Genomic DNA, 26356 nt, shown 5'->3' with positions numbered 1-26356 from the left:
CTTCTTGTCTTTAGTTTATTCAAACATGTGCAATAAATCTAAACCTGTCAAAGCGCAGAATGATCAATTAGTTTATTAGATATCTAGCAAGTTCTAGAGCAGGAGCTGTTTTGTCTGTTCTTTCCAGATTGCACTGGTGAAGTCAGAATGATATATTGGCTTATGAAAGCCAAATTTTCAAATTTACTTCATTGAGAGGAAGCTTCTGGTCTCATGCCACATGCTGTTTGATGGATGCTGTTATCTGAAGTTCCAGACGGTACCACCAAGTTTGTACATTTTCAACATGGATGGTCCCAGTGGGAGTCGTTCTCCTGACAGGGGAAGTGTATTGTCATCCTGTGTGGACACTGAGCTGTCCTCAGCCCATTTGTTAGGGCGCAACGCACCAGAAATCAAACCAAAAAAAAAAGTCTGAAACAATCACAGATTTCATCATTTCAGTTTATTCCACTATTAATCTCATACTTCTTTCTGACACAAAAATATTAAGTTATATTATTGAATAACAAAACCATGTTGTAAGCTGTCTGCAAGTGAGACTGAGGTTCAACAGTCAACACATTGCCAATGTTCTTTTTTAGCTGCAGCACATTTGTTATCTTTGACAGCGGTAGTAGAGGTGTAGGGTTGGATAATGTTGAGAATGTGTGATTTATTTATCTTGTGTTGTTGTTGTTGTTGTTGGACAGACATGAAGTTTGTCCAACACGGCCAACTTCTTGACCTCCACAGCCTCCACTTTAATTTGGAGGCCTCACAGTGAAGGGTTTTACATTTTGTCTAAAAAAACAAAAAAAAACATGCTACGTAGATCACACAAACTGTATCTGATGTATCTTTCTTGGATAAACCATTTCCTTTGATTAAATCAGAAATGTACACAAAGTTATATTTTATATATATATTAAAACTGAAAGTCGTGGTTCGGCCATATAATAGTCTGTCAGCTTTATTGATATTAGATGAATGACAGTTCTGTTTGGAGAATTTGTGACATGACGTGAAACACTAAGATGTCTCACGTTGTTGGATTTGCTGAAACTGCAGGTAGATTCGGTTCACTCGAGGTTGTGGCGGCTCCTCTCTCACAAACTACCTTTGACAGGTCGGCAGTGTGCGGAGAGCACACACACCAACGGCGGCCATGTTTAATTCAGGCCCGTTATCAAGTTAGTTAGCCACAGCTACTAGGAAGCAGCAGCGACGCTCAGATGCTGCTGAATGTGTCGCACACTACATTGCAATTGTTGCTGATGATTTTTGCTAATGTTTATTAGCGTCACGGCTTAGCAAACCTGTACCAACCCCAGCCCTCCCACCCACAATGCCATCAGCCATCACGATGTTATTTCACTGTGCACTTAATTCTGTCGACATGGCCCAATCTTTCTCAAAACTGCGTAATCCAAGTGGACATTGAACACTAGGTTATTCTTTTTTACAGTTCCCAAATGGCCACAGATGAAATCAGGAGTGTTGCTGTGCTCTAATTAGTTGTAAGCTACAAATTGTGCAGCTCAACAGTTGATCCCTGTGCATCTGCCCTCTCCTGATCCACCGGGGCCACAGGGTCCAAACCCAGCTGTCAGCACCATGTTTACAATGAGGGGCGATCTCACCTCAGCCTGCACTGCTCGCCAATTAGCTACAACCACAGTGAATGTGAATTCTCTTGGCAGTCTACCACAGCCACACATATTTGGACTTCATTATATTCAGTTATTTTTCTGTTTTTCTGTTATAAACATTGCAACTCCCATTCTGAGTGGTTTTGACTCAAAGCCAAAGTTTGTCCTCACAGGAAGCCCATCGCGAGCTGCCATTGGACGAAATGCAGCGTGGGCATTTCTCTCCTAAGGTGCAGATGTCAGATGTGTGGGATCAACTCTTAAATAGGCAAGGCATGGGGGAAAAAACACTGTGTTATATTCTTTGATAATAACCACATAGGAAAATCCCCCATGTGGATGGTTATGGCAGTAATTTCATTGTGTTTGCAGTTACTATAGGCCACCGTTGGGCAGAGTATTTAAATATTAGCACAGCCCTACCATCCTGAAGATTTATACCTTCATCCAATCTCCAGATTCAGACCCTTCTCTGCGGCAACATCTCATTATACAGTGGCAGTCGTTTTGGTTTGTTGCTTGTTGTTTGTTTGTCTTTTTTACATGTTGCCTCAGAGAAACCTTCCTCCATATGGTCTTCGCTGTGTGCCAAATGAAAGCGAATCCAAAGCTTGGTTCATAATTGTTTTCTTTGGAGGTGCATGAGCAAAATGTTCCCATGTTGCTGACTTGAATGTGCCTAGGGTGTCTGCTATTTGACCGTTATTATTGGTATTAAGCAAAGTAAACTAGCCTGACTCGTACCACAACGATGATCACAATCGATTGGACTATCAAAATGAGTGAGATGTGTAATTTATTTGCAATATATACAGCTTGCCCTAACTTTAAATGTTCAGTGTGCACGATCTCAGGTCCCTCTCTAGACCAAGTTTTTTTTCGAGATGTAAAAAACTATAGATCTCAGCAGGCTGCACCTGCAGCGAGCTATAGCTAGGATATCATGGTTCCATTGTCTTGACTTTTGCATCGTCGTTTCTGTCTCAGTTTCAGAATCGTTACACCCCTAATCCAGTAATCGTCTCAACTCATCCAAAAAGTGACTTCCACCTTTAGATACTCAACCTCTTGCTATTAGCAAATCCCCGTCTCCCCACATTCTTTCATGCCTTTTCACAAATTTACATATCAGCCCTCCTCGCAGTCATTGGCAATCTGTGATTATGCACCTTCGGAGAGTTTCACTTTGTGGTAAATAGGAGGTAGCAGATGTGCATGCTTCAGAATGAGAAACACAAAGAATGGCTAATGATCGCCTTGAGTTCTGAAAACCCCCACATTCAGGTTCGTGTTACATAGCATGGTTTCCTTTCATGCAAGGCCAATACTTTGTGATTTGAATCAAGATTTTTAAGGATTACATTTCTCCCGCCGGGGCTGCACGTAGTGGTTAGCACTTTCGCCTCACAGCAAGAAGGTTCTGGGTTTGAATCCTGGTTCAAACCAACCAGGGCCTTTCTGTGTGGAGTTTGCATGTCCTCCCCGTGTATGCGCCCACAGTCCAAAGACATGCAGAATGGTGTTAGGTTAATTGGAGACTCTAAATTGACCGTAGGTGTGAATGTGAGAGTGAATGGTTGTTTGTATTGTGTGTGTGTTTTAGGATTAGGCTCTTCCTTTGTTTATGTTGGATATGTGATATGTGATAAATAAAGCTTTTTGAACCAGTGCAGTATAAATGTCAGCACAACAACTTTTGTCGCGTAATGATCTGGCCGCTGTTGTTTCACCAGCAGTGCATGACTTCTGACCTACGGTCTTGGTATTGGCAAGTTGTATATCTGGTCAATGCCTGATTCATTTAAATCACAGGCTCTGCTTCCAGTCATCGATTTTCTCTGCCCAACAACGAGCCAATTATTTCAACCAAAGAACAGTCGGAGCGTCGTCAGATCATGTCCGCGTTTTTGTGCCCCTGAAAACATTTGTTTCGATCATTCGTCCGTTTGCTCAGCTGGAGAAGCAGCTTCAGGGGTGGTAGATACGTCTGCAGCTATTGATTAGCACTGTGTGTGTGTGTGTTGTGGTGATGAGTTGTTACACCAGCAATCCTACGGCTCTATGACCTCAGTCCTCCCACACTTTGACCCTCCACATTGAACAACAGCAGGGATGTGAAAACACAATGCCAGATATTTGTTTCCCTCCACTGGAATGGAAATTCGTCAATGTGCCATGGAGGGATCCCGAGCCAAATATTCTGACGGAGTGCGAGCTTCAGTATGTCAAGAAAGCTTTTACCTTTTGTAGAAAAACCCGAAGACCCTGGAATTGTCTTTTTCACGATTTTCTGTTTGACAACTTATAATTAGACAAATGTTCATTCGGATGTGACAAAAACCTCACTTGTGTGATTGTTTTTTTTTCTGTCTCATCATCACATTAAAACTAGATGTTCTATTTTACCATTATATTAAAACAAACAATATTCAATTTCAAGAAGTTGGATCCAGTCATTGTTTTCCAGTGATAAAGACTGTCAGATCATTTGTTGCCTTTTTGATCGACTAATTGGTCCATTGGCTTATTGTTTCTGCACTTCACAGCTGGTGTACGCTGATGTACCAGTGTCTAAGTAGAGTTCCCCTGTGTAGCTAAATGTTTCTGCATTTGTATTTAGTGCAGCCTTGTCCTCAATAACCTTTTTTGTCTTTGTGATATTTTATAGATGTAACAATCATAGAATAGTGGAAGAAATCCTCAGTCTCAAAACCATCTGAAATAAATACATCTCGTATCATCTTTAAGCATCAGGTCATCGCTGATTAATGCTGACATTTTACATTTCCTATGCCTACAGTCATGCAATTTCAGCTACCATCTGTCTGTTTTCTATTTCCCTCAACATTTATTTGATGGCGGTCGTCAAGTCCTGCTTACCTTGCAGGTTTCATCATACCATTTGATCTTTTTTTTTTGCAGAGATGATGTGAGTGACATTCAGTTCGTAACGTCCTTCAAAAGAAACACGCAGAGGGACACAGACTTCTAACATTTAGCCTAATCCCAAGCTTTGTGCAAACACTTTTTTGCTGTTAGTTTTGTTGTTGTTGTGTTAAAAGCTGCCAGAGAGGCGAGACATTACATAAGATGGAGTACGTTTCGAATATAACTTGAAACATTTGCGTGTTTTCATTTTGCCAGGCGGAACATTCTGTCAGGAAGCAGTCAGACCGGCTGCGGTTATTTTTGTTCCTTCAACACTTTCTGAGAAAAAATAATTACCTTTTGTGAACATGTTTCCTCCACAAGATTCTTTGGCGCTATTCCCTTTAATAATATTTTCTGCTTGTTTTTCCCACATTCTGTAAGATTACTTCTGTATATATGGTTCTTATTTGTTTGTGTAAATGGAAGAAAAACACTTTTGAAAATACTGCATTCTCAGATTTGATACCATATTCTTGATAAATGAAAAACAACAACAAAGGGGCCCCTTCTGAAGATTGTTTTATTTTTCTGATCTACTGATGTTTTTCAGCACACAATGTATTAATGTGTGGTGCAGTACAAACTACAAAATCAAATTATTTAACGTGTGTGAATGGGTGACTGACTTGTTCTGTGAAGCACTTTGGGTGGTGGATATGACTAGAAAAGTGCCATTTATTCTCGGCCCTCTGACCAGTTGTCATGGTTTTTGCTTGAACTTGAACCACATTGAACATTGAGCAGAGAGTCTTTTATGGAAACTGGGGTTGTTTTAGTGTGAGAAAATGTTGGAGCTGTGTATTATTTGACGTGTCTTTAATGAGCTTCTTAGGGTGAGAAGATTTTTGGCTTAAGGGCTCGATGTAACAATACTCATGATGTGCAACCAATGAGCGACATCATTCTTACCGCGTTGCCTGTGCCGTGTTATCGGCCTCAGGCAAATGCAAAAACAAACTAAACATCTTGTTTCTGTTTGGATATTCATGAATTAATTTGATTGATAACAACAAACGTTGTCCTTGTGTTGCTACAAAGTTGTGTCACTTTGGGCTTTTTAGCTTTTTCTTCATCCTCACTTGCCTGTCTGTCTTCGACATGTGTTCTGTGCATCAAAGGCAGTTTCCTTCTTCTTTGCAAATTGCATCCAGATCACTATTTTTCATTAGAAGTTGGGGAGGAGTATGGAGCATCAAAATGATGTGTTCTTATCTATTAAACTTGTTTTTTTTTATCTACGGACATCATTCGATCTTTAATTTAGGAGGCGGAGTAGCTGCAGGGGAAATGTCAGTATTATAGTTTATGTGTGATAATTGCATGTTTGTCCTTAATCCTGTCCTGATCGATAAGCTATCAGTCCCTTTTGCCTTGAGCAAAACAAATTTAATTACGTCTGGGTCTGGAGGAGTGTTGTCTGCGGATCACACCAGTGACCAGTGTTTCTCTCCTCTTGTTTATGTTGCAGATGATGAAGTTTGCCTGGGACAACTACAAGCTCTACGCCTGGGGCAAGAATGAGCTGCGGCCTTTGACGAGAAACGGGCATGTCGGCAACATGTTTGGTGAGTGTCAGCACTTTGCTTGTCATGGGGTCATAGGTCATCCAGCATTTTTTTCCATAGGACTTGCTGACCTTTCTTCTGGAATGTGTCATGCACAAAACTGCAACAGGACAAACAAAAAACGAAACCGGGTCTGTGATGATTTCTCTCAAAACTCAGGATTTTAAAAAAAAGAAATTTGTACTGAACAAGTGATTTCTTTTTAATATACTGTAAGTAGACATCTCAACTAAATAATACCATCAGTTTCTTAGTTTGACAGGAATTGACTTATACAGCTTTTTGTCAACAAGCTCCGACAGGCTCACCATCTTTTTTAAACACTAACAACGAAGAAGATTCCAAGAGCAAGTTAAGTTGACTCGCAGGTGTGAATTTTTGAGATGCCAAGTGTAAATGCGAAGCTTCTTCCGTCAATGCGAATGGGAGAATGCTTGGTTTCCTTGGTACTCTGGAGAAGGATTTTCATTACACAAAAAAACCCAATTTGCAGCTTTGTTATTTTCAGCATATTACAATGAAATAAATCTCGCCAAATGAGGAAAAACAAACTGTGCAGGCTGCTCTTCAAGCTGCATTAAAACCAATAATAATAATAAATCAGCTTGCAATAAATAAATCGGCAAAACAATATCAATCCTTTATTTGTGATGTTTGGAGATGCTGTGCAAGATACAGAGCTTTTGCATAATTAGATATTTCAGATGGTTTTACTGAAAATGTATGTTTTTATCCAGAGAAGAGCAACGGGGCAGCAGTGTGGAGGACACAAGGTCAGTCAGTTTGCATGTTGTGTCCGACTCGATCCAGTGTCATTTATACTTTAAACGGGGGCTTTTTTTTAATAAGCAGAATGACCACTAAAACAATGGTTCTAGCTTCTTCAGATTTGGGTCTGTGGCTCTGCAACCCTTTTGGATAAAAATATATTTTTTCACTCAAGCCTGATAATGAAACAGCTCATGGTTGAAAGGAGGCAACAAAGAAAAAATAGAAACTGACACCACTTTTTTTTTATTTAATCATCTCATTCCTGCAGCTTTACTCAAAACAAACCATGACGAAATTAATTTTTTCGAAATTATTCTCCGCTTTATCTGTTTTAGGCTGTCAGCTGAAAGCTATCAAGTGGCACCTGTTCGCGCCTCAGTGAGCATTCTTCACCGTACCTTTCTTACCTTTTACTCAGCGTGGTAATAGCTCACTACCTGACAGGGGTGTCACAGTTTCCAACAGCCTCTAATTGGAGCCAGATCCGGAGGGGTCCTCGGGTCCTCTGCAGTGGAGCGTATCAGTCACTTCACACTGCTGAGCCAGAGGGAAATACCACTATAAAGCCCCTTAATAAAAGGCGGATCAGCTTTTAATAAGACTTGGATGGTACTGTCTTACTTGGTACTGTTCCATACCTGAGGTCTCCCTCCGTCACGTCTATAGGGATTCAGGATTATTAAGGCAATGAGCTTTCCGGAAAGAGTTTGTGTTTCTTTGCTCCCGACGTTCCTCCGAGGCTGCCGAGTATGCAGGTAACATGAGTTGCTCCATCCTTAATCATGTGATAGGTCTTATATTTCAAAGACACCAAGCAAATAACAACCTTTTGCCTTAGGTAGGGGGGAGACTTGAAAGTCTGATGATCCATTTAAGATACTCTCCCATTCAACATCTAAGCTTGTTTTCTTATGTCTTTTTTTGATTATAGCTTAGTAGAATGACTCATCAGTGAAACCATTGTTTCTACCATGCCTAAAGGTCAGCTAGATATACAGAGAATAAGGTGTAAGAAGCTGGGTTCATATGTCAGTAAAATTTAGATTTTGCACCAAGGTGTTAAAGGAACTAGAGCAATGATGGTGTGATATAAATCAAACACATATTTGTTCTGCTTTCTTAGGATTGTGTGCACACAAAATAGACCAAAAAGTCTTATTATACACAATGAAACTGCAAAAAATAGTATATTTTTATATCTATTTCACGTTTTACCTAATCTGTGTTGTCAGGTCTGTATATAAAAATGGACGTGGTCACCAGCTCTAGAAAGTTAAACCAATGCTGAAGTGCCTAAAACCTGTTTTCTCTCGAATGAGCAGCAGAGCGCGACTCCTCTGGTCGCAAAGAAGTCAGTTTCTGTAAAAGTCTATAAGAAAATGACACAGCTTCTCACTTGAGTTATAACATCAGTAAACATTTTCCTGAGGAGGTTAACACCTCAATTTCTTATTTCCTGTCTTCTCCGATACAGCATGATGTTCATTTTGTTACTGTTGGTCAAATAGACGATAAAGCACGCAATGCATTGTGGTGTGGCTACCGTGTGATTGACAGCTAGTACTGTCAAATGGGTGGATGAGCTCCAAGTCAGGGTTCTCCATATATGGTTACTTCTGGTTTTCAATTCAATTCAATTCAATTTTATTTGTATAGCGCCATATCACAACATACATTGTCTCAAGGCACTTTACATAGTGAGGTCAATATTACAATATCACAGGGAAAACCCAACAAATCCCACAATGAGCAAGCACTTGGTGACGGTGGAAAGAAAAAGAACTCCCTTTTAACAGGGAGAAATCTCTGGCAGAACCGGACTCAGTTGTGGACGGTCAACTGTCTCGACCGGTTGGGGTGAGGAGAGAAATGGGGAAGAGAGGAGAGGTGGGCAGAAAGAGGGTGGGAGGAGATACAGTAGGAGAGAAGAGAGGGAGAGAGGACAGTTGTACAACCGCCGCTTTCATCTTTACCAGACTGATACTTAAAATAACAAAAAATTACAATTATGTTGTTGTTATTTTTAGTGGTAATAATAATAATAATAATAATACTTATAATGGCGTGTTTGGGTCCTGCAGCTCTGGGGTCAGAGATACACTAGGAGAGAGAGAAAACAGGGTTAGTGACATGCAATGTAAACATATCGGGGGAGAGAGGAGTTGTATAACAGTTGCTTTAATCTCTACCAGACTGATACTTATAATTACGGAAAAACTGACACTTATAAATGCAATGATGTTATTAATATTTTTAATAACTTGGTTTCAAAAAACCAAGATGGCGTTGGCCAAAATGCTAAACTCGAGGCTTCAAAACGGCAGTTCACAAACCAACGGGTGACGTCACGGTTGCCACTTGGTGCTAATGTCAGTCCACGAACAATGAATGAACTTTGCATGGCAGAAGCCAAAAATACAATGAATTCAAACTATTTAATGTAATAGATGTAGTTCATTAAATTGACCTTTTCCTATTTAATTTGGTCGATATTTTGTTACAGAAAGCCTACTCTGTTGAATGGCCTTTTAATCTGGAGTAAGTAGTGAGAGATCTTTTAGTTTTTACTTCAGGTAATATCTCAAGATGAGTTAACACAACATGTTCTACTTACACCACTTGTGATGTAAGGCGTCATTAGGAGGGAATAACAGCCAAGGACATTAGAAGCTAATGGACTGTACTGTTGTCAGTATTAAAACTTGAGGAATGATGGAGTCGTCTCTATCATTCCTCAAGTCGATAGAGACGGTTGCAGTGATTTGTTTGTGCTAAAGCTACATTAAGTATTTTCTGTCTGCTGCAGGGCAGAAAGTGGACTCTGAAACAAATTCGCAGCAATGAGCCTTGATATCAACTCATAAAATTCTTATGGTTTGCATTTTAGTAAACAATCTCTTTGTATTACTTACTGATCCAGCACCAACTGCTCGTGTTTTAGCTGTGGTTTGGTCTGTTAGAGCCGGATTCATCTATGAACAACAGGTTAATGCTGCGATGAGCCAAAATTCTCCAACAAAATATCCCAGAAAAATAGGTTAATTTGGTTTCTTTGGGGGGTGTCCCAGTGAGCTGTTTTCTCTTTGCACGTTTGGTCATGAATCATTTAATAGAGCGATTCCTTTTGTCCACAGCAAATATCTCACACTGAGGCCAGGCTTTTTCACAATGGGTAGTTTGGTCCTCGTCTTTCTTGCCATCTTAAGCTGTGCGGTGCGGCGGTCCACTAAGCGGTGTGTACTGTCATTCAGATCTCAACGATATTAAACGAGAAAAAAGTCATAACAGAACATGCTATTTGTATTTGGCAGCATGGCAGAGAAATATTTCAGTCTCCAATTGAGGGGGAAGGGGAACGGCTTCCCTCAACCCTATATGGTTAATCCCATAACGTAATATCTTCCCAGTCCATGTAAATCAGGCATCATTTTTCCATCCTTGTTTGCTACACAGTGAAAGGGGGGGTTCAGGGAGAGGCAGATAGAAAGGGCATCATGCTGGTGAGTAAATGTCACACTCTGAAGAGTGGTGCGGGAAGCCAGGTATGAAATTGGATGCTGTGTTCTTTAATTCAATCCCCAGAGTAAACAGAGATGCCTCAAAGATGGGATCGGCAGTTAGCGTTGTTGTCGTCAGACGCTCGTCAATATGCATAGAGTCACCAGAACATCCCCGCTGTTCTTCACAAAAAGATACACAAACCCAAACCATAGAAAGGCAGAGCGAGTCGTTTTCCTCCTCAAACAGCTCCTATGGTACATTTTCACTTCACTGTAATCTTCCTTTGAGTCTTTCCCTCAACCCCCATTCCTTTCTATTTTTACTGTAATCCCTCTCCTCTTTTCTTTGTCACGACCCTCAAGGCTGAAAGCTGCGCCCCCTTTACTCTTCCTCTTAACCAGAGATGATGCTCTGTTTTCCGTATGTCATTCCATATCCAGTATGTCTTTAGACTTAAAAGTTTATTTTAACTCTAATTTGAAAGAGAAAACTGGGCTGCTTACAGTTTTTTTCAGCTCTTCGGCCTCCTTGTAAGATAGTTTGGGAATTCTTACAGTGAGAGCAATTAATGGAAAATTCAGATGTTCAGATGATTTTTTTCAAACATAAAAATACATTTTTGGATTTGTAGGCATTAGAATTTATTTATTTTTTACTGCAATGCAGATAGGTTAAATATCAATTATGTATGACAAAGGGAATATTCTGCTAGTTTAACATGGATTATGTTTCTCTTTGAGTAGATTACTTCACGTTGAATATTAAATATCCGGGAGAAGTATATGAAATAAAGGCTAGGTCAAGGTCAAGTTCTGGTATAGTACGACTGATGAAAACATTGGCTTCATCTCATTGGTATTAATACAAATATAGAAATTCATGAACTCACTGCTGAACAGCTGTCACTACCCACAATATGTATTCTCATTACCTGTAGTATAATTACTGCATGAAAGAGTTTAATGCAAGGGCTAATTGACGTTCAGTGTTATACATTAGTGACATGTTGGCCTACATATTGTTTAATATTTCTAAAGAAGAATATACAAAAATAAGTAGTTTACACTTTTTCGGGGATATAATAGTAAAATTGTTAATTTGCAGTGTCCATGTAGGGTTTTATTTTCCCTTAATAAATTTCATCAATATATTCATGGTTAAGCTTTGGAGAGAAATCAAGTTTGACCCAGACATAGTTTGTCTTTGCTTTCTTTCGGATTTGTTATTTTATATTTACATGTGTAAATAACTTTACGGATTAGCCTCAATATTTGGCGCTGATTTTATCTGCAGTTTTTTTTCGAAGTGACTGAGATAATTCAGTGGAGAAGGTCAATTGGTGAATCTGTGGGATGTCTCATGTGCGTCTAAGAACTCTCTGAAATAATAACGCTCTAAGCAGGATGGGTCTGTTAGGATGGGAGTGTTTCATTCCTTAAACAACTGTTTTTGTTTCACCACTTGGGGGAAGCAGAAACAAGTTAACGCTGATGTGTCATCAAGCTTTAGTTAGCTAATTACTTTGTCATATTATCTAACGATTCCTTGCTGACACATCCAGCAGTTACAGACATTAAATGTTGGTCTGATGGTCACCCTCATGACTGCTAGTCCAATATTAACTCTCGATTAGCTCTGGTTTGGTCTCTACTAAGTCTTGAGGGAAATGTCTGAAAACCAGCTTCCTGCTGTGGCCAAGAAAGATGCTGTGAGTGAAATGAGGTTAAATCAAAAACAGTAAGTTTGCCACCTGGACAATAAAAGATTAAGCTGAAAGTCACTATAAATATGTGTAAAACTGAGCGGAGCAGCAGATTCAAGTGATAATTCTCCGTGGGTTCATCACTACGATCGGCCCCTTTCACACATCCTTATAAAAAGTACTGACTGAAGACATTTTAAGAATGGAAGTCTGGAGGGGAATGTCTCAGGTTAAATATGATCAGTATTTTCACTTCTTAAAATGCTATAGCCCTCACTCAACCTGTCATCTCTCTACTTTGTTTAATTCCTCTTCTCTTCTTTTTTCTCTGTGCCTCTACTAAAGATTTTTCTGTCAGCAAGATCAAGAGAGGTGGGCTTTAGCCATCATTGATCACTTCATATGGAGACAGGTGATGGACAGGGAGGTGCAGCAGGACGGGCATTCTCTACAGAAAAAAGTCAGATCACTTGGTGCAAAGGAAGAGGTGATGAGATTGAGCGCTTTGAAAGATTTTAGGCAACTGGAAAATATTCAACTCATATATGTAGATATGAACAGATTGAAAAGAGAGTGTGGGAAAACGATGCAAAGTTGTTTTGGGACACTAGTTAACCTGAGGACTTGCAAACCAAAGCCCTGAGTGCCGTGAATCATTTTCAATGTTTGGCTCCCAGAGCTCTCGTGACCTACTTTTATGGTGGAGCGCATTAACTAGAAGTACCAGTAGTGATGGTTCTGTATTTCTAGCTTATCTCAGAGCACGACAGGACGAGGCCCTCATCTTTGAATTTAAATGATGTTAAACACAAACGGGGCATTGTGCTGAAAACGTAATATAGGGTATATTAAAGTGCTACAGATTCAAGATTCTCCAATGGAAGATGCTAATCCTGATTTTAAAACTTCTACTCCAGGCCAGTAAAGGAATCTAAGCAAAGCCAAGCTGGAACAGAGTTATCCTGCTTCAAGTATAATCCAATACTTTGCTTCTCCTTGATTAAACTATGTTATAACCACTTGGTAATTCGCTTTTGTGTATTTCTTCTTTCGTACCATTCACCACTGTAAGCAAATCAGGCTGGAAAAAAAATGTTTACTGTATTAATCATTTATCATCATGGAGCTATAAGCGAGGCTGTTTTATCTAATCTGAAAGGAAAGCCAATTCAGGAGAACTCTGTTGTGAAGTTCGGAGGGTCTGAGGCTCTTGTACAGTCTCCAGGATGAGTTTCCCTTCTTTTCCCTTTGTCACCAGTCTGAGAAAAATCTTGAGAACAAGTCTATCAAGTCAATTCTGTCAACCTATCTCAAGTCCTTGAAACCTATCTCAAGTCCTTGAAAACTTTTTGGCAACTAAAGACATGTGGGAGGGAGATTCATTCTCCTCCTGTGCTATAACCTCTTGTAAAGTAGATGGTTGGGCATGAGGCTTTCAGAATGAGTGGCACAAAAACTCCTCACAAACAATCACAGACTCAAAGATCAAATGCCTCCTTTGTTGATTCAATGCAGTTGGTTTGGTCAAAAGTTCCCTTTTCCGCTCTGTATGTGGTATGAATCACCATTCACACCAAGTTGACTTTGTAGTTTTTCAAATCACTCAAATGTAACGTTTTTTGTTTTTGTTTTCTTACCATAAAGGAATATTTGAACAGTTTGGGGAAATAAGCTTATTAGCCTTCATTCCATGAGTTAAATAGGAAGATTGATAGAACTCTCATTTTTATATGGCGGTTTTCAGACATGAACTCTGGAAAATTGGATCCGGACCTTTTCCGGGGAGTTTGCTGTTCACATACGAAGAACGCAACAGAATATTGTCTGAGTCAGACATGTTCATGACAGCAGGAAAAATGTGTAGAACATTGAGGCGAGGCTTGGCGCCTGCATAGAGTGCCCACTCGCTCGCTGTGAATCCTCTGGAGATTTTCATGCTACGTCCTGAAATTTTCCGGAAATTTTTTCAAATGGGCTCTAGGAACATTTTACAAAAAATGGCAGTAGCAACATTAGCGGACATTTGCTGTCTTACAAACGAGCCCTTCGGAAAAGTTCAGGAAAAAGCCCCTGACTTTAGTGAATCTCGTTAAGCCGCCTATGTTAAATATGAAGCTGGAACCAGTCAGCTTAGCTTAGCGCGGTCACTGGAAAGTTCACCAGTCAACCTGTTGTGACTTTCTTACAATAGAAAATCGGAACTAATTTCTTCTTAGAGATCTTGTGTGCCATATCACTTTCTCCACTTTCTCTGAAGTGAGAAGCCAACCGGCCCCAGAGCCTGAACGGAGGATTATGGAGACGTTCATCCCTCTGTGAACGTCATTACTCCTGTGCCTGCATATGTGGGTCACTAAGTGAAGCACGCGGCTCTTTATATGCCAAGCCAAAACCATAGTGCAACAGATGCTGGGGACAAGGCTTGTGATTGTAATTAAAAAGACGAAGAACATTACATTAGGTGTCACAGCTGCCCCTCCCTCCCTCCAGAGACTTTTCATCCCATGGCTGTTAAAGGGATTGGCCACAGGCTGCTATTCACATTTTCTCTTCCCCTCTACAACAAGTTAAAGACCTTCCTACACAGGGTGGGGGGGGGTTTCTAGTTTTTTTCTGCCTTTATTTTATGATTATATAATCTGTTCCTTTTTTATACATTTCGTTTCATCCCCATCTTTGCCCTCATTTTTCTCCCGTTTCCCTCCTCATCCCAAGAGGTGCAATTAAAGAGCATAAGGTCATTGTTTTTTACTGAGAGCTGTCCTGGAATGCAGAATGAGCCACTTTTAGCAATACAGGCTGAACCCGTCACCTTTTCTCTCATGGTTTTTGCCCAGGGACCATTTAAAACCAGTAGTGTTTATTGCAAAACCCCAAGGGCTCTTCAGATGATGTAAAGCTCTGCCATGTGCTCTTACATGAGGGGGGGGCACTTACCAAACTTGATTTATCTTGGATCAATGGCCTAAATGATGATGCCCTGGGTATTTATTATTTATTATTTATGTGGCTGGAGGTGCAATTGAAAGGCAAAATATATTTTTTGTCCCGCAGCTGGTTTGACAGGGCACTTAGAGCCTCTCATAGCCATGAGAGATTTTCACCGTGTTTTCACTGTTTTCATTATTATTATCATCTTGTGCAGCAAACAAAGCACTTTACAGAGCCTGTGAAGATTTCTGCCGAAACAGCACGTACGCAAAGACAACAATGCTTAGCGGGAACATGCGTGAATACAGTACAAACACATGCATATTGCTGTGAGGCAATGAGACTCAACCTTGATCACCTCTTTCATTTGCAAACTCCTCCTCTTTTTGCTCTTTTATTAAAAGCATTCAGCTGGCAAACACTTCCACTAGCAATTGCTTCCTCCCTCTCCACCCCCATATTAGGCAGAGCAGAGAGGTTTTTTCTTCTTCGTTCGCAATTACCTCACAGCGGGCCTTGTGCTTGGTCAAGGAGGCGGCACTGAGAATGTTACAGAGAATGGAGCAGGGAGCGCTAACGTCCCTTATCATTAGGGTTAAACGAAGGGCTGCGCGAATGGGTCTGTCACCCCCCTGTCACATTAGATCCGAAGAGTGAAGAGTTGTCACCCTCCACCATCCACTTTCCATTTCTGCCCCATCCATTTCTATATCCCCTGGGCTCCATCATGAGTAGAAATCATCCGTCTCCATAGTGACTATAGCTCTAGGTGACAAATCAGGATCTGGTCCCTCCTCCCCTGTCCGCAGAGCACATCTCAACCCTCCAATCAACAGTTGTTATTTCTATTCACATAGACCTGATATTGATATATCATTATACATATTTCACATTAATATAAATGATATTTGAGATTAAAACATGGCTGTGTAAACAATATTAAACAATAACACATGTATCTCTGTTGTTGTAACATATCTGCAGATGATATTACTGCAGATACAGATACTGCAAATGGAGTTTGCCTTTTTTTAATCTCCTGTGGTGTATTGTCAGATATTGAGGGGCACAAACATATAAGCTATCCGAAGTGATATAATAAAATATTGATTGTGCCCACCCGCACATATATTGCAGCAGTTACCAGTAATAAACACTAATGTAGGGAAGCAGGGTTTTACTCAACTGGAAATATTTTACATTTTCTTTTCTGTTGTGTACTCACAATTTTGACCAAATATGAAAGCAAGTCATAACTAAGGATATACAGTAGATATGATATAATTGACAAAAAATATCTTCTTGATTCTTCATGTAAAAGAGGTCAAGTACTGCTGCGAAAAAAATTGTACTGGAGAACTTGTGAATTATAAACAATATTATAAATGAGTCATTTGCAGATCAGAATAAAATAGAATATTATTAATCATACAAAATAAATGAATAGAAATGAAACCAGGACACGTGTTTAGAATAGGGAAGACACAAAGACACAAAAAAAACTGTGAATGTTAAGACCATTTACTATCATTGAGTTCACTCAATGATCTCAGTAAAACTCAGAGATCAGAATAAGGAGGGAAATAATTCATCCTTACTGCAATCGCATGCTGGAGCGTCTAAGCTGCAGACAGATGAGGAACTTGATAGCGAAACCTCTGCTCATACACTTTGGGGGCAAACCTGCTGTCAGAGCCGGTTTGGTCCCGCTGCACGTAGCGACGGAGGTGATAATAACATGGCTGTGTTGAGATCATGAGTTGTTTCACAAGGATCAATCGTTACTGTATCCAGGAAGTTAAGGAAGCGGAGTTCATGACCTCAAGGAACTCATTTCATTGTATCTGGATCTGCTCTGGCACCTGACCTCGCTGATCACTTGATCACTTGATGGTGAAAAAGATCTTGTGTATTGGAAGCATTGGTATGATATTGCTTCTTTATCCCTGTAATTCAATCCATCTCCACTCAGTGAATAAAGACATTTCGCTACAGGAGGACATCAAAGCGGAGCCACCTTTTTTTTTATCATCACCACCAAATAACTGCTCTTCCCTGTGCGGATTAGAATACGTCCCCCTCAGCACAGGCATGAACACACATCATCAGGCCTCTGCGCAAGGATTATAGCCAAAATGATGAAAAACCAGTTGCAAAATGTATGACGAAGCAGGAGGATTAGAGCAGATTGGACCCTATTCTACTGTGATGATTCAATCGCAAGCTGATGGATCCAAGGGCGGAGGTCAAATCGGGTGCAATGTTTTCTATTTTGTTCCTCCAGAGTTTTGTTCCTTAAACTCTGTGTTCATGAAATCTGTGATCACTGATCGGTCTGCCGTGATGACATAGAGCCGGAGTCACTCCGACGATGACGTCTCTGTAAACCGAAAAATGCCTGCTTGGTGCGCAGTAATCAGAGTTTGGCAGTTTTAATCACAAGCCTTCCCTGCCAAGCTCTTAAGCTCGTGGTGGTATTAGGAAGCAGATTTTGTTTCATTCACTTGTTGTAGGAGCTATTAATATACAGTCCTTTTTTTCCCCTTAGTGCAGCCTGTCACCACTCTCAAGCCTTAATATTTCATAAGCTGAAGGTTCTCACAATAACTCCTCCTCTAAGTACGAACACATCAGCTCATCTTTTCATTCATCATCTTTGAAACGATCCCCTGTGACTCATCAGGCTTCCATTCTTCTCAATGACAACCCACGGTTTAACTCCCCCCCTCAGACCCCCTGTATGCCAGGAACATTAAGTTTTTAGTCTCCATGCTCATTTATCATTCACCACAAACTCCTCTGATATGTGTTCAATGAAAACAGGCCGTTGTGTTTACGTTTCAGAGTATTTTGTTTCTGGCTTTTCTGCCTGTTGTCCTTTTCACACATCAGCAACCTACAGAGCAGATATCATTTTGTTCCTGCAGTGAACCTCTTGGCTTGAACCATTTGTCTCTGGGAGTGTAGCAAACACTTAACAGCCGCCCAGGTTGACCTCTGCAGCCTCTGGTGTCTTTAAAGCTACTTTGCACATGAACTTTCACCGTCACTTTTTTTACTCTGCAGCCTGCAAGGGGAAAAAATATCTTCTATTTCATCACAATGCACCCATAGCATATGGCATTGTAGCTCAGGCTATCTGTGTCAACACCTGTGGTGAGTTGAAGGAAGGTGGTGGCAAAATGAAAAAGTAAAACTGCATGAAATAAATTGCTACTGTTGAGGTATCCTGCCATGAGGGTTGGAAAAACGCTAACACTGTAGCCTGTCAGTCGGGGCCACACTTCAGAGGTGGTTGTGGTGGTGAGTGGTGCTAACTGCCTCTGGCATCCTGGAAACAGAACTGGGTGACACTGACATAAACAGGAGGAAGGGTGAAGACGTGAAATAGAAATTTATATTGAGTAATGTGGACAAGTCTTTCAACTCGTCTAAACCACTTGTTCTTTGAAAGTTTGCATTGCCGCTGTAATTGAGTGTGAAATTGCAGCGGTACACCTTTCAATATGAAACACCTTTCAAGTGGTCTCAAAGTGGATTAAAAATGTGGGATAGTTCACCCCTTGTACTTAATTAAAATCATTTTTTAATATTCCCGCAGTTTCATTCGGTTCAACGCCAGAAGCTACGCCGCTCTATAGAAACACGACAGAAACAGACTGATCGCTAACGGATGAACAAAATGACACATGTATAAGATCAAAAAGTCTAGATGTGCACACAAACATACAGAAGGTAGCACATACACACTCTGCTCCAGCTTCCTCCTCTCCCTTTAAATGCCCGCCGGGCTGCACAAATGATGCGGAGCGGCTGCTCTTTTGAAGATGGCTGGTTTAATTTCTCCAGCTGACGGCAGCTCTTTGTCAACAGGTTATTATAGCTCCCACTAAATTGGTTGGGCTGCACATTTTTTTTTCAGTGCACAACTAGTGAGCCATAAAGCTCCATTCAGATGAGATAAAGTCTGGTCGGCATTGGTGGGAAGCGCCGCCCTCATTTTATCTCCGGAAGAAATCTGAGATTAAGCTTGCAAGGTTGATTTCCATCAAGGTTACAAGCAAAGCCTGCGACAGAACAGTTAATGCATTCTTCATCCTGCAGAAAAAATTTAAAATTATTAGATAAATTCTAGACTTTTTTCTCTTTGTTTACTTTCTGGATTAAAGTTTGACAACTTCGCAACTGGCTCAAATCGTGCTGTGGTGACGCGGCTGCCTGTCTTTATCAACTGCCTAATCAGAGCCTCTAGCTTTAGCTGTCATCTCCAATCAGGTTTTGTGGGTTGACACCATCAGATGTACGATCCCCCCCCCTCTCTCATAGTGTGCTGGCATGTCTGTTGATCAATGCGCGAGAGGGGCTTTTGGGAAATCGAGGAGGCGAGGGGTTCAATAACACTGTGTGCGGTGTGTAATCTCATCTGAGAGGCTGTCATATCAGACAGGGCGGCTGCACTGACACGCCACAAGCTCCCAGAGTGGCAAATTACATCGCTGCAATTAGATTGACGTGTGTGCGCCGCTCAGAAGTCTAGAGTCGCTCCAATCATTTCTGGACAGTGTGCGTTCTGTATTTGTTTGTGATTAGATTAACGTGTGTAAAGGTGTGTTGATTGGCTGCTTAGTCTTTGACACTTTGGTAGTTTATTGCTAATCCTTGTCTTAACCAGCTATCAAATATGAAACCCTGTTTTTTTAAACTTCATAACGGCGCTCTGGTTCTCAACTCACATGCAAAACAGTCCAGCACTACAGTTCCAGCATGAGATCATAGACTGTACTGATAGCCCATCCCACATACATTTCTTTCATGCTGGAGTAAAATCTGTCACGCCAATTTCTCTCACCACACCTGAGAAAATGATTTAACTTATGACTCATTTAACGAGAATACATTCAAAAATAATTGCACGAAAATACAATTGTTCTTAAATCACAAGTCAAATGATCACAAGTCAAAAAACATTTACAACGACTAACTAGTGTGCAGCTCCCTCCAAGCCAACAGTACTTGAAAACAGTGTACTGGAACTGAACGGTGGAGCTTGTCCGATAAAAGAGAATGTTGCTGACCAATAAAGCCAAATTCAGACTGCACGACTTTCAAAGTTATCAGATCGCTAAGGGGTCAGGAGTCTGGCGGTAGTTGCGAGACTGGCAACATGGGGTCACACATGATCTTCCACCAGGAGAAACCCCAGACTAGTAGGTCTTGTATTCCAAAAAACCTAAAACCAAATACAACAACTGAAACGAAAACTTCTGCAGCTCCATGTTGTTGTGTGACCTCCCCTTGCACCTGATTTCCTGTATGCGTCCCTTAATCTCAATGGTAAGTGATAACTAAATTAATCGTCATCTATTTTGATAATCGATTAATCGGTTCAAATAGTTTTTATGAAAAAAAAATTCAATATTCTATAATTTCAACTTTTTTAATGTGAATATTTTCTTAGTTTTTTGCTCCTCTATGACATGAAACTGAACTACAGGCTTTAGCTGATTTAATTGGAGTTTGACTGTGTTATGATACTGCCTGTGTGAACACAGAGTAAGAGGAGATGCTGACAGATAGAGGGCTGAAGTCGTCTGACACTCGAAAGGAAGCAATGACAACATGAACATGCTGATTTGCATATTACATCTAGCAATATTATATTTAGTACTTTAGCTTCGGTTTTTGACTACGTTCTTAATTTTGCAAATCTCGAGACTTGCCTAAAAAAGCAGGAGGTAGAAGCACTCGTTAAAGCTCGCGGCAGCTCAGAAGTCATAGTCTGATACCGTACTCATCAGCTGCCCGGTTCAACATGCAGAGACCAAACACTGATATGCTTTCAGATAAAGGATTCCTGCTGTCTGGGATTCTAGCTGAAGCCTCAGCCGCCTCCTCCTCCTCCCACCCCTTTCCTCCCCCTCCTCCTCGGCAGACAGTCATAATGGAAGAAATTCATTTAGACTGTGGCTCTAATCTGCCTTGATCTATCAATTCTCTGTCCCTTCCTTTGTTCTGCCAAGCAAGTGCTATGGCGCTGGAAGGCACAAAGCACCATTAGATGCAAGTCCCTTTGTGGGGCAGTTCAACTGTGTGATTTCCATAATGGTCAAAACGGGGGGAAAGAGCAAGAGAGAGAGGCGGCAGTGTGGGGTGAGGTGACGTTCACATGATGATCCCAAAATGGTTTCCTCTAATTTTGTCTATATGGTCCATCCTGGACCCTAACCAGTTGTTGTTGTGTAGTTTCTTTTTTTCTTTCTTCTTCCCTTTTTTCTTTTCTTTTGCAGTTTATATGCACACATGCTAAGCAGAAGAGTTATATTCACAGTGCTGGTAGCCATGGCAGCACGACAGTCAAACAGATGTATTCACACAAAAAGGAACTAAAAAAAAAAAAGAGTCAAAAGAAATAGGCTACTTAATTTTTCAGACATTCAGTACCTGACTTTAGACAAACCCTTGTAGAAAATGATTTGACAGGTAGCTATTTAATCAGTACATTTCTTAACTGAGGCATTAGGCAATCCAGTAGTATAGAATGAAAATAAATTAGCATTTCCAGTTTCATGATGCCGTGATTGAAAGTGCTTTGATGAGATATTTTTCTCAGCTGCCGTGTTGTTTCAAAGGTTAAGCATTAAATCTCCGCTATAAAATGCAACACAAATCATAAGTCCTGAAACTGTTTTAAAATTAAATTTCGACGTTTACAATTCCATGACTGCTGAGGACGATGTGTTATGATTTAAAAGCTCGAGAGCAGCTGTTTCTTCTTGAAGAAGAACAGATGCCTAATAAGAGAAGGCAGGGATGGTAAATAGACTCCAGACAACTAACTGTAAGTCCTTCTATTTTTGCATTAGAGTTAAGTGGTAATTTTAATTAATGAGAACTTTTCTATACATTTTCATATATTTAATTCTTCATTGCCAAAGCTCGATATAGAATGAGTTCATACACACGATACAGTTCACTGGTCTGGCAGCTATCTGGTGAGATTTTTCTTCACTGAGAGCTGGGCTGTTTTCTGAGCCATCCCCACCTCCCTTCTTTATCTTCCACTGTGTTTGTCTGGACAGGGGTGCTACATCAATGTCTCGTACACAACACAGCTATGCATACTCCTTGAAGCAGGGTCAGCTTTCCTCAGTCACACGATCTAAACAATGCGTCCCAGCAAACAGACCTCTGCAAACAGCTGTCTCTGTGGCAGTCGCCCGCTCATCCACACTCTCTTCGAACACGGCTCTCATTCTGGTCTGCGGGAACGCTTCGGAACCGGGCCATGAGTGATGTGCAGCACCAAAGCCATCAGAATCCATTGCACTCTTCGTAACTCCGTCCTGTGCACGGCATTACTTGAGAGTCAATCTTTTCTCAATGATTGATTGGAGGATGTGAAACATGTTGCGGGCACAAATGGCCCAGTGTAAAGAGAACAAATTGTGCAGCCTTGAGTGAAAAACAATGAATTGTTTAATGAGCACCATGTATGACCCCGTGTACTGTGAAGCAACTGGTAGAAAGGTCTTTTCAATGATAATCAGTGGAATTAGTCTCCTGCATTTACATCTTGTAGCAAGGATACCATAGGATCTGGAAGTAAGCATCGCATATTTGCTGCAGCAGGACAAGGTCTCAGTGTGAGTTCCCTCTGGTGAGTCCGGTTCTGCCACATATTTCTTCCCGTTAAAGGGGATTTTTTTTCTCATCCACAGTCGCCAAGTGCTTGCTTGCATACTTTTATCTGGCATGTAAACCTGCATAACAAGACTGTTGATATATATAAAGTATTTTATTTTCCAACCATGTAAAATGTAGTAAGTGAAATACCATTGAAACACTAAAACATTAACTTTCCCACCATATTTAGCCCATTTTATTAGACATCAGACATCTTTTGACCTGCCACTCACAAACACTAACCCTAATAGCACAGTCTGGATTGTACTATGACCAGAATTTGCTGAAATGACTGGTGCTGCTGTTGTTCGTGCTGGGACTGTCTCTGATTACTGACTGTAGTGAGTCAGTGAAAATGCATCCAGTTTAAACTTTGGCTCTGAAGTAAAGGCATCACATAAACATTGCCTAAAGTGTAAGGTGGATTTTTCTCATGTGAGAAGTGTGCATTTTTCAAAGGGGGTATCGTTAGTACTCATTCAGTTGATCCTCCCTCTTCACATACTATTGATATTTCTCGACTTATCTGTTGTCTGATCTTAAGCACAGTGTTGGTATTCTTTTCTTTGATTGATGGACATGACATTCCTCACTCTCCATTTTATTCCTCTTTGTCATGTTCAGCTCAGTAACCCTTCTTAATCCCGCCTCCTCTCAGCTCGCTTCCTTTCCTCCCACCGTTGCGGCTTTGGCGCCTTCCGTCTTCTCACCTGCAGTCCACTCACCTACAGAGTCATATCCCTGGTGCACTCTATCTGCAGTGCTGAGCGTGTGATCCGAATAGCAAACAGCTGGATATCATTACCATCACACAGACACACCGGCTCGCTAGCCCTGTCTCTGTGGTGCCAGGCAGCATTAGCGCTAACAAGATGCTCATTGCCCTGGCGATTGATAATTGGACACTGACAACCACTGGTAACAGGGTAGTGTAATTAGTGTGAATCCCTGCATCTGGATCACTAAGCTTCACCTTGATGACGGGGCAAAGAGGAATAACATGGTGACTTATTGACCACATCTTTAATACTTTATGCCTTTGTCTGTTTGTGGCACAAGACACAAGCTGAAATGAGAGGCCCGTAAGTCTCACTGAACTCTCAAAGCACTCCGTCTCTGAAACCTGATTACTTCTGTCTGGTTAACTATATTGAGCTTCTAATGTACTTAGTCTATGGAATTCACAACGAACGTACGATGAAATTTCAGTAATCACATCATATATTTTGCAGGCACATTGCATATGCTGGTTGGATAAAATTAGGGCAGAAATGTTACCGTTGAACCATCCGCCCGAGGGAATAGATTAACGAGAAACTGTCCTGATGCATATATATCAGATGTGTCTGAGTATGTGTAAGTTGACAGAAAAAGAGAAAAGTGGGAGACCAGTAATATCATGCAGCATTTCCCCCAGGATGGACTTGATGTGGAGCGCAACATTTTTTTTTTAAGTATGTACAGCTCTTGAAATTTATTGTAAGTTCATGAATTACATTTGTGCACAGTAATGAGCAGGGTCTGTATAGTTTATATATGAGGTTTGTCAAGATTTGCGGACCAGACTTTTCTCCAGAATCGCTTACTGGCCCTTAAATCGATTAGTTGTTTGGTCCATAAAATGTCAAATGCCGATCCTGTTTCCAAAACCCCAAAATTATGTTTTTTTGTTCACAAGCCAAAGTCAATTAGTTTAATGTCATAGAGGAGCAGAGAAACCAGAAAATATTCACATTTAAGAAGCTGAGTGGATGTTTTTTTTCTCCGTGAAAACTTTTTCTCTTAACTGTTGCAACTGTAATTGTGCTGTCAGCATCAAGCACATGTAAAGTCTTTATGGTTTCATAAATGTGAATTAACCTGACTATAAACCGTCCATGGTGTAAAATAATATAACGTTATTTTCTAAAAAGATATACTCTCCTCCACCTCTTCTCCCTTCTCCTATAGTAAAAAAAAAGAGGAAATCAGCAGTGACGGTCATATTTCAGTGGTGGCGTATAATGCCACTGTTAGATGCATGAAAGAGAAACATTACACACACGGGTGCAGTGAGTGATTGATCATGTGGTCTCTGGCTGTCTAATGTATCGCCCCTGACGACACTGACCGGCCTGTGACAGCCATGATGAATGAACATCCACTAGCCAATGTCTCACTAATGTCTTTCCGTGTACTTTTCTTGCCTGCACACACACATACACAGATCAACCACAAAATTAAAACCACCTGCCTGATATTGTGTAGTATTGTAGTACTTGTTCCACCAAAACATACCTTACCCATGGAGGTATGGAATCTACAGGGATCAGGCACCAAGACGATAGCATCAAGTGGTGTACTTGTCTCTAACCCATGTTTCTCCGGGAGAACGTAATCTATAGCATCACGCTGCTTCTGTCGTCTTGCCTTCCTACCCAATAGCTTCCTGCTGCGATCCCTTTCCCCAGGTAAATGATGTACAAGCAACCGGCCGTCCATATGATGTTAAATTAAATCTTGATTCAACAGACCAAGTCACCATCTTCCAAATCAAATAAACTAAACCAACTGACATGTAGTGAACCCTGGGCTCCAAGAACTAATCCCGGTCTGGGGTGCCGCGGCTGGTTTACCTTGCATTTGATTATTCAAAGCTAATACTTTGGGTCTTCCCATTCATTCTCATTAAGTCTTTATCTGATAAATTGTCAGTCTGTTAATGAAGATTATTTATTGCAAATTAAGAAAGATGCTGTCAGAGTGTGCATGTTTATCAGTCTTTATAATATAGATGGTAGAAAACCCCTATTGCCCTTGAATTCAAATAAACCCCCAGGGTGCTTTCTATTCGTAGCAAAGGGCTACAGAAATAAATAGGGTTCTAGACCATGGAATCCAAAGGAGTACACCATGATGGATTGATCTGCTCAGTCTATCTTTAGAGTCAATCAATCATCTTAGGTTTGGTGCTGTTTTCAATAGGAATTTTCCACATGCGGCTGTTTGCTTGCAGGCACAGCAAGTTACCTCTGGGGTTGGATAACCAGAGGGCATTAGATATTTGATTACACCGCTCCTCTCACTTGTCACCATCAGTATTTGTGATGGAATAGAGATAAAGCTGCTCGGTAAGCAAACTAAAAAAATAAAAATAATCAGTTTCCCCATAATTGAGTCTCAAAATACTGAATTTCCCCTCTCCCGTAAACTGAAGTAGAAGCAGGAAGTCTTCCTGACATAATACACCAACATCCATCTGACACTGCATATGTACTAGAACATGACTAAGAGCCTCGGCAGATGGTACTGTGGAGTTATGTAGACTACATGTGTCTTGCTTCAGGCTGTCGCTGCCCTCTCACTGACAGGATGAGGTGAACTGCCACCAGGCGTACCATGGCACATTAGCTTCCAGACAGTGGAAATGTTTGGTTTATTTGACTTGTATAGTCAAAGCCATCGCACAGCATCTTTAACAAAATGAATAGTATTACCGAAATGTACCTTTCTGAGTGATTTCCAAGATGTAGAAAGCTTTAAACCCTGTCTCCCTGCCTCTGATACTAGAAGTAGTTCTGGATTTATGGCCAAAGCATACACCACCAATGATTCAGTCAAGCCAAGTCATTGATCTCTTTCCTATAATCCCTTTGGCATCT

The 26356-nt window shown here is 40.8% G+C and overlaps 1 protein-coding gene across 2 annotated transcripts in view; it reads left to right on the top strand.

The window, feature by feature from the left end:
* Positions 1–26356, top strand: part of LOC118299107 (mannosyl-oligosaccharide 1,2-alpha-mannosidase IA) — a 186196-nt gene that overhangs the window by 84256 nt on the left and 75584 nt on the right. For both annotated transcript variants that reach the window (XM_035622558.2, XM_035622550.2), the window contains exon 2: positions 6031–6127. In XM_035622558.2, coding sequence (XP_035478451.1) covers positions 6031–6127 — 97 coding nt within the window. The remainder of the gene's footprint in view (positions 1–6030; positions 6128–26356) is intronic.

The sequence above is a fragment of the Scophthalmus maximus genome, chromosome 1 (assembly GCF_022379125.1).
Source record: "Scophthalmus maximus strain ysfricsl-2021 chromosome 1, ASM2237912v1, whole genome shotgun sequence".
NCBI classification, from domain to species: Eukaryota; Metazoa; Chordata; class Actinopteri; order Pleuronectiformes; family Scophthalmidae; genus Scophthalmus; species Scophthalmus maximus.
This window is presented reverse-complemented; position numbering and strand designations above follow the sequence as displayed.